The sequence below is a fragment of the Myxocyprinus asiaticus genome, chromosome 10, assembly GCF_019703515.2.
Source record: "Myxocyprinus asiaticus isolate MX2 ecotype Aquarium Trade chromosome 10, UBuf_Myxa_2, whole genome shotgun sequence".
Classification (NCBI taxonomy): domain Eukaryota; kingdom Metazoa; phylum Chordata; class Actinopteri; order Cypriniformes; family Catostomidae; genus Myxocyprinus; species Myxocyprinus asiaticus.
This window is the reverse complement of record NC_059353.1, coordinates 10,222,555-10,242,815: the sequence shown is the minus strand read 5'-3', so window position 1 is coordinate 10,242,815 and position 20,261 is coordinate 10,222,555. Positions and strand designations below refer to the sequence as shown.

The following is a 20,261-nucleotide window of genomic DNA, read 5'->3' as shown; positions in this document are numbered from 1 at the left end:
TATTTAATATAAACTATTTAATGAATTTCCAGTAAAAATAAATATACTGTGATATATAATGTTACTGTGATTTTAAATTACTCATACAGTGATATATATACAGACCCACCCCTAGCTGTGCCATGTTCTCATTATTTCTTAATTCACTATGAAGGAAACTTATGACAGAATAATGGAAAATATCTGAGAGAAACTAGATATTGACCTCACCTATAATTGGGAAAAACAAGATTGCTAATCGTTGCTATAATAATTTAATAACAGATGTCTCTACAGTCATAATTCAAAAATACAAATGTGTAAATATAATGGGGTCAGACAGCACAGACTCACATTGAGGGCCAGAGCTTCAGCTTCTTCTGTGCTGTCAGTGCTTCTCTCATAACACTTCCCCACTTTAGCTACAAACTCCTTCACTGTCTCACACAAGACCCTGCAGGAGAAAAGAGGACAAGTGTCTTTAGTGCTGTTTCTGTTTTTTTGGGGTTTTTTTTTTTACTTAGTGATGGAATAAACACTGTATGGTGTGAGAGGACTCACTTAGATGAAGATATGACCACTGAGTGCTGATCTGAATTCAGGATCTTTGTGAGATGAGCAGCCACTGAATTCTCATAAGAAGAGATCTGAAACTAAAACACATACATATCACATGGCATATTCACATTATGGATGGGAATAAAAGGAGAGTAAAATCTGAGTCTAAATGAACCTACCTGGCCTTCTGCCTCTTCAGGTGTGGTGGGGCAGCTGTGTTTGGGAGGTATTTTTATCTCATACGTCATAATACTCCACCTGTAAACAGCAGAGGGCAGCTGTAGCTTTAGCCAATGCCACTCATATAGTATTATACGCATGACGTGCTTATGATCACATGCTAATATGCACTCTTTACCTGTCCAGCATCTTGGTGCTGGCTCGCTCCAGCTTCTCCAGTATCTGAGGGAGTTGAGTGTCGTCATCACATGACGGGCCCCAACCGAGCACCCGTGCCAGGTCATTCCCAGTGCCCAGCGGCAGCACGCCCAGCTGGCACTGTCAACCAGAGAGAGAGTGAGAGAGAGAGTCTGTTCAAAGAGATGCTCTAGCATTGTGTCTTAACCAGGCGCAACGTGTGTTAAAACGACAAGCAATAAAAGCAATAGTGGCCCATAAAATATCTGGAACATTTGTGATTGTGTCATGTGGAACAGCATTTTCATGTTCAGTGTGGAAAGGAAAAAATACATGGTGTATTACTGTGATTTTCAGTCACCTGTTTGTGAAGATTAAGTTTATCGATTTCAGACAAGACCCAACCAACACTTCCATCTCCACCACATACGAGAATTCGGAAGTTATCGAACTTCTGGAACAATCGAAGGCTTAAACAGAAAAAGATACAATTGAACAGAAATGTCACAAAGAACTAAAATAAGGGTAAAATGTGAGATCATATTTTGTATTCACAAAGTAAAAACAACAAAACAAGCAAAATACATTGATTTGCTTAAATAGATCCCACTTTGAGACCTGTTCTTACCCCAAGTGAGGTCCACCGTTGACCAGGTCAAAGACCTGGGCAGGATTGAGCAGCTGTTTGAAGCGACGCAGGAATTTCACACCTTGGTTATCGCCACTTTTAGAGTTGACAAACACAAGGAGTGGACTAGCGCATGATGGAGGACAGCTGGCCTTCCAGAAACCTGTCACCAAAAAATATTGAAAAGGATTATAATCTTTTTTTTGATTTTTTTTTTTTTGGTCTAATATACATTTTACATTACCTTTATACTTTCTTCCAAAGAAAATGACAGCACATTTATGAAATAGTATATGCGCTTTCAGCATAGGCAGGATTTTAAAAAGGCATAATAGGTGCACTCATAATTATGTTGCCTTCTAAGACACCTCATGTGATTGAATTAAATGGTAAAAAACAGTTTTATTATAAAACTGACTTATTGTAAAAATACAATCAATTGTAAAAATCTATTTATTGGAAAACTGGCAATCTGTATTTTTTATGCTTATTAGAGTAATGTTTAGTTAGCTTAGCAACATGCTAATGGCAAACTCCAACTCAACTCAAGTGTGCTGCATGTGTTGCGTGAGGAAGCTACAGTATATATTTGTATATATTTTGTATTTGAATGTATTCTTTCTAGATTTTTCTTTCTTTAAAAATATCATACATATATATATATATATAATATTTATTTATTTATTTATTTATTTTAAGAAAGAACAATTTTCACGCTTGAGCTAAATTATATGCTATTATTTCAGGAGCTCTGGTTTTCGGTAATCTTATTTTTAAACATATTAATCTTTAATATGTTTACAACATGTTTAAATAATTGTAAGTAGTTTATCCATTTTTAAAAATATTTGAATATTTGGTTCAAGTTAGGTCTGTTACAGTTTGGTACATGTTTTTGTATTTTGCACATTATTGTCAACTAAATGTTATTATTGTCGGTTAAAATTCTATCAGTAAAAATTGACTAAAATGAATGATTATGACATGATGCGCTTCTATAACTGTCTGGTTTGGTTCAGCTACTAAGTCAGACATCAGAAGACTTCAAAGGACAGTTTAAACTTCTGAGAGGATTATTGGCCCTCCCCTTCCCACCCTGCTAGAACTGTATACATCCAGAGTGACTAAAAGGGCTGGTAAAATCACTCTTGACCCCACTCACCCAGCACACTTCCTTTTTGAACTGCTGCCCTATGGCCGGCGCTACAGAGCACCTGAACAGCCAGGCACAGGAACAGTTTTTTCCCTCAGGCCATCCACCTCATGAACAGTTAAAACTGCCCCTAAATACTTTCCTTTTTGTCAATACAACCATGTGCAATATTCAATCCATCCATTCCTACTTCTATCTATTTTTCATTTATATTTTTTAACATATCATACCTCTTCTTCAATACATTACATCACCTGCACATATCTGTATATCTGTATATAAAATATTCGAACAACATTATTGCTCTATTGTATATTTCTCTTTTATTTATCTGTTATATTTTATTTTTTGTCACTATATGTATATATGTTTAAATGTATATGTTTGTTTGCATGTATATATGGTTACATTTTCTTTTTTGTAATTAAATTTTTTTTATTAAATCTTATAATAACAAAACACACACACACACACACACACACACACACACACATATATATATATATATACATACATACATACATACACATACCTATATACACATAATAATCATACTCACTTAAAAACTATACTACAATACTCTCTCCACACCCGAGAGCCCCCCAGAAATTCCAAATACCTCCCCCATTTCTGGACAAACAAATCTAAATCAACCCGTCTTCCCAATGACACCTCCTCGTAAGTTGCTACCCTCCCCATCTCCGTGCAACACTCCGGATATGGGGGTGCACCAGCTGACCTCCAACCCCTCAAAATAACTTGCCTGGAGATCATCACACAGGTCAGAACCCAGTTCTAAATATGGCCATCCCCCACATTGATGACCGCCCCATCGCCCAGAACACAAAGTCTGGGGCAAAATGAAACCGAGTGCCCAACACGTCGCACACAATGTTCTGAACCATCGACCAGAATTTCTGGATCTCGACACACCACCAAAAAACATGGGCCATGTCTCCATCCTCCGATTGGCATCTCCAGCAGGTGGGTGTGTCTTTAAGACCAAGCCTATACAGTCTAGAGGGGGTCCAATAAAATCTATGCAAAATTTTGAATTGTATAAGACACACCCTTGCATCTCTAGATGCAGACTTAACGTTTTTAAGAATTTTAGCCCACACTCCTTCCTCCAATGCCAAGTTGAAATCTTTCTCCCATACTCTCTTGAGAGAAGTTAAGGCTCCATCCCCCAGACTCTGAATTAGCAGGGAGTAGTACACTGATGCCTCATGACCTTTTCCAAAAGCCGCAATCACCTCTCCCAAAGCATCTGCCTACTTAGGGGGATGTGTGCTACTCCCAAAAATAGTACAAAGCAGGTGGCGCAGTTGTAAATACCTATAAAACTGAGGTCTGGGGATCTCAAAATGTTGGACCAAGTTTTCAAACGATTTCAACACACCACTTTCATATAGGTCACAGAGTGTAGCAACCCCCCTCACAATCCACTCTGGCCAGCAGAAAGGGGACTTGCCAATACACAATCTTGGGTTCTGCCATGTGCTCGAGGCAACATTCAAATAAGTGTCCAATTTAAACAATCTGGACTCTTTAGTCCATACCGAGTGTAAATGCGAAATAACGGGGTGTAACTTAACTTTTCCGATTAGTTTGATAGAGATGCTTTGTATTGGCAAAATAGGGGCAAGAACTGCCTGTTCAATAACAAACCAGGGAGGGGCTCTCTCAGGTGGAAGTGACCAATGAGCCAAATGTCTGAGACTGAACGCATAGTAATAAAACAAAATCTTGGGTAGGCCAAGCCCACCTTTGTCTATCGGCCTATGTAACTTATTAAAATGCAATCTGGGACGTTTACCATTCCAAATGAAGGACTTTGCTATGCTATAAAATTGCTTGAAATAAGAGAGGGGGAGATTGTAGCAGGTAGTTAAATTTTGGAATACAATTCATTTTAATAACATTAACCTTCCAAATCATCGATAAATGTAATGAAGCCCACCTGCCCACATTGCTCAAAAACCTTTTTATTAAAGGGTCAAAATCAACACTAACTAAATCAGACAAATTTGCTGGGAATAAAATCCCCAAATACTTAATGCCCTGTTTGGGCCACTGGAAGGCGCCCGGCTGGAAAGCTGTTACTGGACAGTTTGCTGTCAGAGCCAAAGCTTTGGATTTAGCCCAATTGATTTTGTATCCTGAGAACTTGGAAAAGCAATTAATAATTCTGTGGAGGCAAGGCATAGATCTAGTAGGTTCAGAGACAAATAATAAAATATTATCTGCGTAAAGCAGAAGCTTATGTGCCACACCTCCCGCCACCACCCCTGGAAAATCATCCTCCTTTCTTATCGTGGCTGCTAATGGTTCCAGGGCAAGACAGAACAATAATGGGGAAAGAGGGCAACCCTGCCGAGTGCCCCTATCCAGAGTAAAATAATCTAAAATTAATCCATTTGTTTGTACCGCTGCTACAGGGTATCTATAAAGTGACTTAATCCAACCAATAAATGTACTCCCGAACCCGTATATTTCCAAAATCTTAAAAAGATAATCCCATTCTACCATATCAAACACCTTTTCGGCGTCAAGTGAGATGGCAGCGACCGGAGACTGATCATTCGCTACAGACCACATGATATTAATGAGACGCCTGATGTTATCAGAAGAGCTGAGGCCCCAAATAAACCCCACATGATCTATATGTATAAGAGATGTCATAACTTTACTTAATCGATTAGCCAAAATTTTTATATCTAGTTGGATCAGGGAGATTGGATGGTAACTTTTACACTCGCTTGGATCTTTGTCCTTTTTAAGAATCAGACTGATCCGGGCTTGTGTCATGGTTGGAGGAAGCTTTCCATTCTTTAATGATTCAGTATAAACTTCTAACAAAAGTGGAGCCAGTTCTGTAGCAAAGGATCTAAAAAATTCTGTGGCAAAACCATCTGGCCTCGGAGAATTGCCAGTAGGTAGGGACTTAATTACCTCATCAAGCTCCTCCAGAGTTATCTCAGAATCAAGAGAGTTTTTTTTGCTCAACTGTCAGTTTAGGAAGATCTAATGGTTCCACAAAGTTTCTAATCACTTCATCAGTAGACGAAGACGTGGAACTATAAAGATCAAGATAGAATTCTTTAAAGGCATTATTAATATCAATGGCTGAGGTAAAAATTTCACCACCAGCAGATTTCACTGAGGGTATGATAGAAAGAGACTCTCTCTGCTTTATATATCTAGCCAAAAGCTTCCTGTCTTTGTCCCCCGACTCAAAGTATGACTGTCTTGCCCTGAATAACTAAAACTCCACTTTCTGCAAAAAAAATTTATTATATCTATATTTCAATTGGGTCAATTCTCTGAGGTCATCAGCTGACATACGACGCTTCAGCTCTGCCTCTGCACTTTTAATATTTCCTTCCAACTCCACGAGTTCTCGTGCTTTGGATTTTTGGATGAATGAGGCATACTGTATGATCCGACCCCTAAGAACCACCTTAAGTGCCCCCCAAGCCACGCCCACAGAGGATACTGAGGACCAGTTGGTCTCCATATAAACATTGATTTCAGTCTTTAACATTTGTTGGAAATCAGGATTTTGCAAAAGGGACACATTAAGGCGCCAACTATATGATTTCTTTTTCTCTGTACATGGCAACATCTCTAAACTCACCAGGGCATGATCTGAGACTAAGATGTTTCAAATTTAACAATCAACAACAGATGAAATGAGGGATTTGGATATTAAAAAAAAATCTATTCTAGAATAAATCTTATGGACTGATGAAAAAAAAGTATAGTCCCTACCAGATGGGTTCAAAAGTCTCCAAATATCTGTAAGACCAAGATTTTTACACATCCTGTGAAGCATCAATGTTGCTCTAGGGGGTTTACACACTTTTGCTTCACTGTGATCAAGGACCGAGTCCATCAAAAGATTAAAGTCTCCTCCCAATATTATATCATGAGGGGTACCAGCGGTTTGCAGCATCCCTTCAAGATCTATAAAAAAGCCCTGATCATCAGCATTAGGTGCGTAAAAATTATCCAAAATCAACCTTTGCCCTTGAATTTCAGCTAAAACAATAATGACTCTCCCTAATTTATCTTTAGTCTGTTTGAGACATTTGAATTGAAGATGTTTATTAATCAATATAATGACTCCCTTGCTCTTACTTGAGCCAGCACTAAAAAAAACATGTCCACCCCATATCTTCCCAAATTTTTCAGCTTCCTGCGGGGAGAGATGTGTTTCTTGAAGAAACACTATATCATATTTCTTACGTTTAAGAAAAGTAATAACCTTCCTTCTTTTTATGGGGTGCCCCAACCTATTTACATTCCATGTGGCGAGAGATAGTACACTCATATTAACATTTGACATTTTGATATAGTAGAAAAAATAAATTGTGTGTCAAAAACAAAATTATACAGACCACATTCTCCATTAGTGAAACAATCAAACTCCGAACTTCCCCCCGAAAAAAACAAACAGAAAAAAGAAAAATGTGCGCATTAACCCCGCGCATGAAAGCGCCAACCTGCGACAATCCCTCAAACTCAAAAGGTCCATGAACGACCACGAGCCCCCACGACAACTTTGCCATCGGATTGCTCAATTTTGCCTCATAAATTTGTGAGGCAAAATTACATAACAGAAAATACTTTGTAAAATAAACCCCAGCCAATAGGAAGAATGAACATATGTTCAGTGAGCTGGCTGTTATGAGTTCAACAGATGACGTAATCATTCCAATGTCCCATAAAAATACTCAACAAAACAAACTCCAGCCAGCAGTAGGAATAAGCACGAAGAATGAACAGATTAATCCACAGCTGTTCCAAAGGAGTGTTATTCAATAGCACAAGCTCCAGCTGCTAGGCGGAACCAATACAAAAAGAAACAAAACCGGCATCCCGGTTCCCCGGATGATCAAGTCAATTCACTCGGAGGCCGCATAAAAGTATATACCATGATTTACACAATCCGTCAACTTTATAAAAGACATCCTTTGTGTGAGCATGTAGATATTTTGCGGTCATCCGTAGTGTCCACTCTCAAACTGGCTGGGAACTTCAATGCAAAAGTAATCTTTCGTCAATGCAAAAGTTTCTTTAAGGAAAAGTGTTATTCACAAAACAAGCTCCAGCCGCTCGGCGGAGCCAACGTAAAAAGAAAAAAGAAACCAAAATGACGCCCAGCTTCCTCAAAAGCCAGAGTAAGTACAGCGAGTCGACCCACTCACATGAGAAACACCCAATGGTTTACTCACCCATTGATTCAATAAAAGACATTGACTGATTGGGACATGTATACTTTTCTCAGTTTGGCCGGATACATCAGAGCAAAAGTGATCTTTTGCTGATGTAAGAGTTTCTTACATTCCTTGAACCGATCGCATTTAACTCTTGTCGAACTCGCAAAGTCCGGGAACAAGAAAATATTATGGTTCTTCCAAGAAAGCTTCCCTTTGCTCCTCGCCTGGTGCAACACAAGTTCTTTATCGGATGATCTCAGAATCTGGCCAGAATCGATCGGGGCCTATCTCCCTCAGCAAATCCGTGAGCTGGGACTCTGTGAGCTCGCTCGATTTCCAGTTTTATGGCCTGTTATGTCGAGCAGACTCGGGAAAAGCTCATCCAGGAATTTCACCATATCTCTGCCCTCCTCATGCTCAGGAATTCCAACAATTCGAACGTTATTCCTGCGGCTTCTATTCTCAAGATCTTCAAGCTTTTCAAGGAGATGTTCCAAATCAACTTTGGTCGCGGGCAGATTAGCGGTTAATTCCTTCTCCGAAGATTCCAGAAAATCAATTCGTCTCTCAATATCAGTCACTCTTGTAACTGTCTCAGACTGGACAACTGATGCTGGATCACCTCTCCCGCCGCGCCATCCAAATCGAGTCCCCGGTCGGTAGGCCTGTCGGGGCTTTCATCCTGAACATGTAAGTGTCTTTTAATGTTAAAATTTTGACTTCTTTGCCATGTTTTGCCTCAAAGAGCAAATGTGTAACTGGGTGTATCAAATTTCACTAGATTATAACATGAAAATAATAAAAAATTTAGCAAAGTGCGCAGAGCTCGTAGCTCACACGTCTGCTTCTTGCATGGCGTCACGTGACCCCCGGTTGCATTCTCTTTGCACTGGAAGCTTCTGTCACCATGACAAATTCCTTGTGTGTGTAAGCATACTTGGCAATAAAGCTCATTCTGATTCTGAAATACTGACTAAATTTAAATGACATTTTCGTCAAAATTACAACTATAAAAAAACTGAAAATTAACACTGTAACATAACTTTAGAATAGAGGTTTTACCAGTTCATGCCTTCCCTGGGAATCGAACAAATAAATCAAACCTTGCTTTGCTAGTGCAATGCTCTAGTAGTTGAGCTACAGGAACTACAATGGCCAATACCAGCAAATGCACTCTAAAAAAAGATAATGGTGAGATTTTTCGTTGAGTCCATGTTGCTTAGGAACAGTTTTCTTGACAAGACTGAATCACAGAGAAAGGAGTGAAAAAGAAACACAAACCATCTAACATGTTTTAACTGGAGATGATGTGTACTATAGTGTGTAAATACTCCTGCACTATGACTTAGTCTTCATTAGAGTCCAGCTGAGTGAAGATCTGTCATCAAACGTGCTCGCCATCAGGGTGATCACGTGTATGCATGCAGCATGTGCAGTAAACAGTCGCTGAACAGGCCAGTAGCTGCAAGCAGTAACCTGCAGTGTTTACGAGATTCACCATATGCACGATTTAGATGTTCACATTTCTGTCTCTCATTGTATGAACACTTTTCTGCATGTGCACATGCATACACAATTCATCTCTGTGTACCTGTATGTGTCTGTGTATATTGCGTTATGCTCATGTACATGGCTGTAAGAATGCATGAGTGTAAGTGCAACTGACAGTTGCCCTCAAGCAAGGGTTTTGCGTGTTCTCCATGTGGCTTCAAGCAGACACTAATGTGTGGGTGGATGTGTTTCAGTAGACCCCTTTGGGTTGAACAGAAGCCCTTCTCCCCTTACCCTTTCTCTCGTGTAGGCAGGCTGAGGCAGATTGAGTCACGAAGCTCCAGCACGTGCCAAAGGAAGCCCTCAGCCAAATAAGATGCAGCGCTCTCCGCCACATAGCGCTGAGGCAGAGGGATTCCTTACACGTGAGGAACTGAGAGGACTTTGCCCATCACATTCTCACACTTTCTTTCTCCTCTCATCCCTCTGTCTACTGCTTTAGTAGCTTAATCTAAGGCTCCAATTCGTGTTATTCTACCAGCACTACTTTCATCTATTTTAAACCGCCAATTAATGGAACCACAAAGCAATCCAAAAATATATCAGAGCCATTGATTTTCATGACATTTCTGCCTGGCCGCAACTAATCTCTATATGTGGTCCTCTAATTAAAGGTAGAGGGGCTTTAAGGTCCTCATCAAAAGTGGATGTCCTCAGCACTCACAAAGGTCTGGCTTCACAGACACGTGGCTAGGTGGAAAGCTGCCTTGCTGCAATGTCTCAGATTTGCCAAGATACCAAAGACTGCAATTTAAAGTCAGAGATTTCAGTATGAACACAAACATTTCCCATCAAATTATTCCAAGGCAAAATTATCTAAGCTGTGCTACTCACATTGGGCCTCATTCATAAAACATCATGTTTTAGAAGATGGTGGTTGGTCAACCAGCTAATGGACAGCTTAGACCAGCATGAAACCAACTACTATGTACCAAAACACAGCTACCATCTTAAGCTGGATTTTCAAGCCATGTTTTCAAGCCATGTTTTGAATTCAATCTCCTATCAACTGACCAATTTGAATCTCTTATCATGTTTTCAATCTTCAATCATTTTCCAAATTTCAGACACATTAAGCCATTTTTACAACTTCTCCATATTGTTGAGCACGAGTTGGATCTAAATAGCTTCCATATAGTGGCAATAAAGAAAATGTGCAATTTCTTGGAAAAATTTCAGGGCAGTTTCCCTGGTGGCATATGCTCAAAGACAGGTTGACTGAGCAAACAGGGAAGGTATGAATCCTCAGCAGCAGGTTAATAATGCAGACAGGGTACGGGGGATGGGCGAGTGTTATTGTTTGCTTTCCTTTTGAATTTTCCGAGCCCATGGTCCACCAGAAGCTGTTATGTTTACATGTGCCGGGACAAACGCTCTGGGGGAAAGTGACTTTCCACACGCCAGAGAGATAGAGAGTGAAAGTGAAGGAACATTAGTGCAGAGTGTTTCTCAAGGGGAGAGAACACATCCTATATGTGTGATTAAATTTCACGAGGTCAGAGGTGTAATGGAAAAGATATTGCTCTTCATGCAAGCAGGGAATTAGCGAAGATAATAAGCTCCATCTACAGCAGTCCTCCACCTGTGCTCCTCCCACCACTTCACATAAACACATGCATTAATAATCATACAAAATTTCCAGAGTAGGTTGGAATGGAAACATGCATATGCATTCAAGCAGGCAATCATCCATCCTTAGCAACCCTCATCATTTAGAAATTGACATACGTTGCATTATGAAAACATACTGCAACTTTTTAAACTCAAAACTCCCCTAGTCCAACATCTTTTCGAAGGATCCCATTGTTAGGGATTGTATGTTTATTATTAACTTTTATTTTAGGTTTATTAAAAACTATATTCAATCCAACAGCAAACCCGCAACTCACGAGTATGTGCAGCAAAGCGCTGTTGCTCATTTCACATGCAAGGGGGCGACATAAAAGTCTTAAAGGCACAGCAACCAAAAACGGCCCATTAGAGAGGTTCAGAAGGTGGAAAATGGTAATGAAAACCTAAATTATGACGTAAAAAATTGTAAGTGGACTTCTGGGGAAAAAATAAAATGATTAAAATATGTACGTGTGTATACAGTATAAAGCACTATATAAGCCAATAGGATTATCACTCATGAAATCTTTTGAAAATTAAAACCTTGGATAGGTCAACAAATCATTTTAGCATTTCTAAAAAAACAGTAACTAAAGAGTCTTACCATCTGAGTCAATGCTGTTGAGGGCAGTAGGGGGGATGATGGACACTTTGCACTGGCCCAGGGGACATTTGCGCGGGTAGAGATCCATGCACGCCGTGTGCACCTGTCAAAGCACAGACGGCTATTAGACGTCACAATCTATCTGAACTCAAATAGTCATGAGGAATTCTGGGATATGTAGTCCTTACCATGGCCTTGCACCACAGACAACGCCAGTCCTGCAAGCGCAGCACGCTGCCACAAGTTTTGTCGCAAACGGCACACTTGGCACTGACCGGTAGGTTGCCTTCCAACCATTGGTGTGGCATTGCAATCTATAGGAATGAAGTTTAACAAAAAAGTTTATCACTTTAGATGAGCACATTCAATATGTGGATGTGTGTTTGCATACTCGAAGTCCTCAGACATGTGCACACACACACACACATACACACACACACACACACGCCCTTGAACGCCCTTTTGTGCATCGTCTTTCCATGTAGACTCTTTGAGGAACATTTCAAAATCTACTTATCATATTGTTTGGGCTCGTTTGAATCGGGATAGTCTGCTGTAAGTTACGATATGTCATTGTCTATGTTATATGTATGTTTCAGGAAGTAATAAGAGAAAACATTACAAAAAGACACTTCTGTTCATTATATTTACTGTATGTGTGTCAGTGGGAATTTCATACACTAATACTCACTGCACTCTGGCCTCCGAGTGAAACAAATTTGCTCATTGCATTTTACTAATTGAGACCTTTACAACACATGGCTCATCTTTTTTATGTTTATACTAATTCTGAATATAATTTTTGCAATTACAAATTTGGAATAATTTGAGAACAAAACAGTTCTGTAATTTGTCAGCAAATTAAAAAGCATTATTTAAGAATTGGTAGGATCAGCTATATACATTTTAAATTCTAGATTCTAAGCTTTAAAATGACACCTATTTTGTTTAGATCAAGCAAGTGGTTATTAATTTATTACATAATTATTACTATTTAAAAATGTTTTTGCAAGGAGTGCCCCCCACTAGCCCAGTATATGCTCAGCTCAATGAATCCTTCTAACAATAATAAAAAAATATTTTTCTAAAATATTTTCAAAAAAGAAGTACAAAACTTGTTATAATTACTAAATAAGAAGTTGATCTAATGTGATATCTTGCGATAATATATAGGGATGCACCGATACCACTTTTTCTCTTCCGATCCGATTCCGATACCGGAAGTCTCGGTATCGGCATCCGATCAGATATCAGCGTTGTTTTTTTGCATAATCAGTTTAGAATATCTTTACATTTTTGTGTGGAACTAATTGGGTGCTCTTTAATATGTAAAGAAACACAAACCTCTAACTACACATTATTTCAATATAAATGTATAGCTTATTAAGAAACACTTTATTATTAACTAGTATACTGGATAATGTAGCAACAAAATTAACAGTAATTCCAGTGTAAGTCATCAGTAGAAAAGCCTTTTTTTTCTTTTGGCAAAATTTTTTCAACTTGCATCTGGACTTTGATCTCTTTTTTGTTCGATTTAGTTGTAAGATATCAGCTAACTTTTCATTCACACAGTTATTTTTTGGAACCCATTCAACTTAAATATTTTTTAAGTCTCAATCTCAATCGTGCACCTTTATCTTTAAAACCCTTGGGCTTTTATTTTGACATTCTAAACTCTCCAGGAAGTCCTGTATGTATCTGTTTGTAGGCAAGTTCACAGTAGTCAAATTCAAATTCAAATTCTGGTAAAATGCACCTCCGGTGCCGTTCTGAATGCATATTATAAGTGAACTGAACTTCCGAGCATCTGCATCTGAGATGTTGTTCGTGAGTAGCGCTCAAATATTGCAGACGCGTGAAGGCTAAAAATAGCTGCGAGTGCTAGCGGTTTGCATGCTTATGTGTGTGTGTGTGTGTGTGTGTTTGTGTCAACAGAGCAGCGCCATTCACTAACGCGCTGGCGCTGCACATACTATATATTTACTTATTAAACACAGAATTTTGCGATTCACAGAGCTATCACACGTCTTCAAGTGGCTTTGAATAAAATGCAAATGAGTCATATGAACTACTTTAATTGTGTTTTTATGGTCCTTTTATGTCATTTTTGGAGCTTGACAGTAACAAACATGACTAACACACAGTATCGATCCAGGTATCGGATCGGTGCATTCCTAATAATATATGCAATATGAGAGATTTATTAACAGTCTTAGTGTGTCTTTTATTTATTTTTTTCGTGCTGTCTTCACGCTAATTGAAGCAGCACTGATAAAAATACAAAAACTGAAAAAAATAAAAATAAATAAATTGTTAAAATATTCGAACTCACTATTTAGCTAGTTTGCTGTTGTACGACTAGTCGATTAGTTGACCCTTGTGACCCATCCCTGATCACTCGTTAGGTCCAACTCTGGTCTGTTTTTGAGGTATTCTCTTTACAATATCTTCCTTTCACCTCTCTCTATGATAACAGCATTTTTGATCGTAGCTCACAGCTCTCTTTGAATGCTAAAAAGACGGCCCAGAGCTGTGGTCGTAAAATGCTCACCCCATCCTCGTCCTCAATGATGTCCTTCCCGATAGAGGCCAACGTTGTCCATTTGCAGTTGTTGGTGGCCCTGACTGCACATCTTTTGTGAGCCTTGAATTTACACACTGTAAAAGAGAAATTTGCAAATGGTTTATGAGTCTGGCAAGCAATAACCTTGAGCAGTTTCAATAATGGCAATCAAGTGTTTTCATTCTCACAGAAGAAATATGAGGTCATAAAAGACATCTGGAAATTGCGTCCTGAGTCAAGTCAAAATGAAACAGCACAATATATACGGCTGTTCAACTGAAGGGGAGCATTAAAGACGTACTTGAAAAGTGCAGAATTTTTTTTTTTTTTTTTAACAGTCCAATAACAAGTTCTCATGGATCTAACAAGCACAGATCCACCCAGGTGCTCTACTGTCCAGTGTGGGTGAGGTCCAATATGCTAGTGGCTGACAGTTCTGCACTAATTTCCTCTATTAAATTGCATTGCAAGTTTAATAAGATTAGCTATGTTCATCTGGCCATTTCCAGAAGGAGAATTAAGTGGCTGATTGATTGGTTTGCTGGCTGCCTCCTCTACAAAGTATGCCTCAGCACATTATCATGGCCACCTCCATTCCTACAAATATAAAATCACTCAGCCATCAGGGCCGGTCAAACCATTAGGCGACCGCCTAGGGTGGCATCGCTTCAGGGGCACTGATCTACCGAGCCAAGTTCAGCATGTGTTCAATCTGTGTCGAACAAAATGTGCCCTGTGTGTTCCGATAACGTGTTGTAGTGCCCTCCACGGAACATATAAACTGTGTGCTAAATGCCTTACTACCATACTATTCTAACCGTTTCTGATATATCTGTGTATGGCAAAAACAGTGAGAGTAGTATGGATAGTATGCCATCGTGAACACGGCCATAGACTTATGAGCGCAGGGTTCGTGAACTGGTGAGATGCCCGATGCGTGAGATAATCACTCTTTTGAGTCGATTCTTCTCAAAGAATTTGTCTAACGTGCGGGCTGAATTGTTTGAAGTGCTTATACTAGAGGGTCTCGCCTAGGGTGCCAAATGGCGTAGGACCGGCACTGACCGCAATCTATGCAGATGTCGCTACAACTTGCAAAACTACAAAACATCTTGTGCTTGTAGCCCAGTTCATAGATTGAGTGAGTCTTTTGTTAAATCTTTAACTGGCCAAACTGATTCAGTGAGTGAGTTGATAGACAGGGGAGTTTGAGATTGATTTGAGAGTTGTTTGACTGATTCATTAAAGCGATAGTATGCAAAAAGTTGAAAATTCTATTTATTCAACCTCATGTTGTTCCAAAACCCATATGACTTTAGGCTCTGTAAACATTTACCTATGCACAGCAAAATTCCGCGCATGAAATATAGTTTAATCTTAGTGGAAATGTATCTGCCATTCAAGTTTGGTGAACTTTGACACACGAATTTGCAGGGTTGACCACCAGGAAGTGGCTTGATATGGCAGTGGCATCTGTGCTTGGAAAAAAATTTGCAATGAAACTGAATAGTGACCGAAGCTAGCATTCTTCCTGACATCTCTTTTTGTCTTCCACGGAAGAAAGAAAGTCAAGCAGGTTTTTAACAATATGAGAGTGAGTGAATGATGTCAAAATGTTCATTTTGGAGTGAATTATCCCTTTAGAAAGAACCGCCGTATAGCTTATTTGTATGTGAATTGGAATACTGGGGTTGTGCTTCATTCACTGAAAGGTCCAATTCAAAGGAAATATTTGTTTACGAGTCAGACATCACTAGCAGGAAACACAGTTAGGCTACATGCACACTAATACATTTTTATTTGAACACTTTGTTTTGAGTTTCCTAACGTCATAGATTTCTGAAGTATGTGGTTATAGAGAGCATTTTAAAGAGCCATTCCAGTATTTATGATAGGCTTAAACATGGCAAAATCAATGAGTTTTCAACTGCAAATGTATACAGGAAGTGTGGATGTGATCTTGAGAGTGTTTTAGTATGGTGCTCCATTCACATCTGTAGAAGAATGCTGATATTCCAGAAATGTTAACAGAATCAAACAAAATAATAACAATTCAGTTCTAGTTCTGAATTCTCAATCAGCGGCCATGGTACAAGGTTCACACCCTAGAGAAAGTCTCAAATCCAGTTAAATGAGCCAATCTCAGTATCTGAGCACATTATGCCTCCAATCTACCATATGCTGTTGGGCTTCTAATGTCTTACAGGATTACACAGAATTGTGGTGACACGGCTAATCATGGCAGCGCTGCGATGCATCCGTGCCCGTTAAGTGCAGCCAAGGCCAGCCAACCGGGATGCCACAGACTTACCACCAGAGAGTGTTTGCTCTGTTCCGGGAAAGGAAGCTTAGCACTCGTGGTATGTCGGACGCTGGGAATTTCCACTTTCTGCAATGGCGTCTCTCAATTATGAATGAGGAGACACATCTATTGAGACAAGAGTCTCAGACGGTAGACAAGAGACAGTGTCCTCTCCAGGGATTCATAACGCTAATCAGCGAGCGCTTCATCTCTCGTTGGCTCTGCACTCACCTTGTAATCAGAGCTGGTCTACTCTCAGACCATTTCACATGGGTCTGAAAACAAATCATCTATCAATCACTCTAATATCATTTTCAGGGCTGTTAGCAAACCATTTACAGAAAATGTTGTAATGTTGAGTGAACACAAGACTGTTTACGATGTGCTGCTAATGGACAGGATGTCTACGTCAAATTAGAGAGTAAGAAATATCGAGTTTGCCTCGTTTGTTGGGGCCTATGTCTGACATCAATCCTTATTGATTGGCTGGCGCAGGAAATCAAAGTGAAATATAAGCAGCGTTGAGCATTCTAAATTTCAAGTCTCTCAACTTGGGGAAGTGTTTTCTCTAAACCCTGGCCTTTGTAAAGTTAAGATGAAGTGTGTGATTTCTGCCCCACAAGCATCACCAAATGAAAAATGATTGTCAATTGGTTGTCATTGATTAAGCCAATACAGCACAACAGCAGTTTTCTGTTCCAGTTGTATATGACCAAAAGTAATGACCTGCTGATCAGTGAGCGAATCTTTTCTTAAATCTTTAACTGACCAAATGATTCAGTGGGTGAGTGAGCAGTTAGACAGAGGAGTTTGAGATTGATTTAAGAGTTGTTTGAGTGATTCATTAAAATTAACTGGCTGATAAGTAATTTCTTTGTGAACTGGACTACCCTGCACTGTCCGCGCTTCATTCACTGAAAAGGTCCAACTCAAAGGAAGTATTTTAGTAGTGTTCTGTCCACATCTGAAAATGAATGAAGATCCAAAATGAAGATCCATGGAAGTTCCAGAACCATTAACAGAACCAAACATCATGAAAATCATTTGGTTCTAGTTTTTTGTTTTTCTTCAATGCCCAGTGTCATTGGTCTGACAAACAGATTGTCCAACCCCAAACTCAGGATTTCCTCTAAGCTCAAGCTTTTTGAGTTGGGGATGGGTCAATTAAAGAATCAAGGCAGCAACAAATTGATCCTAAGTTTTCATTGTTAATGTTTACTTTTCAATTAATCTATATGCAACGTATGAAAAACAGAGATTAAGCTTGCCAGAAAAATTGTAGTTCATTCTACAATGTAGTTCACAAATCAGCGTGATACGGATAAAATATAAAAAGCATAATTTACAAACCTAATTTGCATTCTTTGCTCTTCAATTTGTTGCATTAGTATTAAAAAATCTTCCTGTTTGTCAATAAGTGAAATATAGTTATATAAATAAGAGGATACAAACTTCTAAAGTAGGGCGTAAAGGCAGTGATATTCATAACGTAGCACAGACTTATAGCTTCAGTAAAATAAAAACAAAAGCAAATTCATTAACTAACATCCTTCTGCTAGAAGATACAGTATAGGGCCCTATTTTAAGAGCATCACACTTCATTCTGTCAGGTCAGCCCAGTGACCATTTCCCAGCAAGCAACACGGCCTCCAAACATGGCCGCCCCGGACTCCAATTCCCACAACACAATGCAATGCTCTCAATCGCAAGACTTCTGATTACACACCTGCATGCAATTACAAACACCCTTTATAAGAGACTTTCCGCCACTGTCATTTGGCAAAGTATATGCTCTATTCATTGTGTCTTACACTTTACCAAGCCTGTATATTCTCTGCCTGATATTTACTGGTTTCTGACTTTGTTCTTGGTTTTTGAGTTTAAGTATCTTTGGCTCTGATATTTTGTTTGCTGATGGCCCGACCCATGCCTGTTCAGATTTTTGCACTACGTTTCTATGGATTGTACGTCAGTCTTCATTAAAGTCACCTAACCTGCACTTGCAGCTGTCTCAGTAGTTGTCTCTGACAGAATACTTCACCCAGAACATGTATGCAGCAGTTTGCCTCATGTGGTTACACCAGGGAAACTATTCCATATAGGAATATGTGGAAGACTTCACCTTGCTGGCCAGAGCACAGGATTTTAATGATGTGGCTCTGAAAGACCTTTTTCATGTGGGCGTAAACAAGCCTTTATATTCCATGTTACCAGGAGGTGGAATTTCTTGGAATCTGGAACAATACATTGATTTTGCCCTGTGTCTAAGTGGTTCACCATTTACTGTGGGAGTAGCTGATGAGGGACTCAGCTACTCCCTCAAGACAAGCCTCGGCTGCCATGTCTGCCTCGTCATGCCATGTTACCAAGCCTGCTATTCCTACCTCGTCATGCCATGTTAGCCACGTCATGCCATGTTGCCACGTCTGCCTCATCATGCCATGTTACCATGCCTGCCATGCCTAGTCAAGAGGCCCTGCCTTGCCATGTTGTCATGCCATGTTGCCACGCCTGCCATTCCTACCTCGTCATGCCATCTCATGCCTGCCATGCCTAGTCAAGAGGCCTTGCCATGTAGCCACGTCTACCTTATCATGCCATGTATCCACATCTGCCTTGTCATGCCATGCTGTCCCACCTGCTATGCCACGCCGCTATGCCTGACATGCCTAGACAAGCGGGCCCGCCATCTCAAGTCGGCACACCTATCCCGCCATACCAAGTTGCCATGAGCCCCGAGCCTGCCACCTGAACCCTGTCCAGCGGCCGCAGCCCAGAACTCTGTCCCCTGTGGCCACCTCCCAGGCCTCCTGACCCTCTCCCCTCTGCCCTGTGGCCACCTCCCAGGCCTCCTGACCCTGTCCCCTCTGCCCTGTGGCTGCCTCCCAGACCTCCTGACCCTGATCCCCTCTACCCTGTGGCCGCCTCCTGTCCCTGCCCTGTGGTCACCCCCTAAACCGCCAGACCCTCCTCCCTTCCCGGAGCCACTTCTCTAGCTACTGGCTCTGTCCTGGTCTCATGCTCCATGCCCCGTTTCGCCAGGCTATGCCTCAAGGACCTCGCCCCAGAGGGAGACCCAGGAGAAGCAGTGCTCCCAGAGTGAGCATTGCGGGAGACTCCATTTCCCAGCAAGCAACACAGCCTCCAAACATGGCCACCCCAGACTCCAATTCCCACAATGCAGTGTTCTCAATCACCAGAATTGTGGTTACACACACCCTTTATAAGACAATTTCAGCCACAGTCACTTGACAAAGTATGTGCTCTATTCCTTGTGTCTTAGATGTTACCAAGTCTGTATATTCTCTGCCTGATATTTACTGGTTTTTGACTTAGTTCCTGGTTTTTTAGTGTAATTATCTTTGCCTCTGGTATTTTGTTTGCTGATCGCTTGACCCTTGCCTGTTCCTGTTTAGATTCTTGCACTATTTTTCTGTGGATTGTTTGCCAGTCTTCATTAAGTCACCTAAACTGCACTTGCATCTGTCACAGTAGTCGTCTCGCCACGTATGTGTCAAAGTCAATGGGCATGGCCATGAAGTTTTGGTATTTTCCTAAGCGCAAGTGGGGTTGGCTGGGTCAAGTGCAATTTACTTCTGAGGTTCTTCTCCGGCACCTTCTGTGTCCTATTATATAGTACATTCCCTTTCAAGCACCAGCAGTATAAACAAAGACAGCACATTCATAAGAATTTGGTAGTGTAAATGGGCTGTATGCACTGAACTGA

General features: G+C 40.3%; 1 protein-coding gene across 6 annotated transcripts in view; it reads right to left on the bottom strand.

Annotated features, from left to right (window-relative positions):
- dgkh (diacylglycerol kinase, eta) overlaps positions 1-20,261 on the bottom strand; it is a 140,523-nt gene that overhangs the window by 38,964 nt on the left and 81,298 nt on the right. For all 6 annotated transcript variants that reach the window (XM_051708502.1, XM_051708504.1, XM_051708500.1 and 3 more), the window contains 9 exons: positions 14,221-14,327; positions 11,855-11,980; positions 11,667-11,769; positions 1,523-1,685; positions 1,256-1,364; positions 896-1,035; positions 717-795; positions 541-632; positions 334-433 (listed from right to left, as the gene is read on the bottom strand). In XM_051708502.1, coding sequence (XP_051564462.1) covers positions 334-433; positions 541-632; positions 717-795; positions 896-1,035; positions 1,256-1,364; positions 1,523-1,685; positions 11,667-11,769; positions 11,855-11,980; positions 14,221-14,327 — 1,019 coding nt within the window. The remainder of the gene's footprint in view (positions 1-333; positions 434-540; positions 633-716; positions 796-895; positions 1,036-1,255; positions 1,365-1,522; positions 1,686-11,666; positions 11,770-11,854; positions 11,981-14,220; positions 14,328-20,261) is intronic.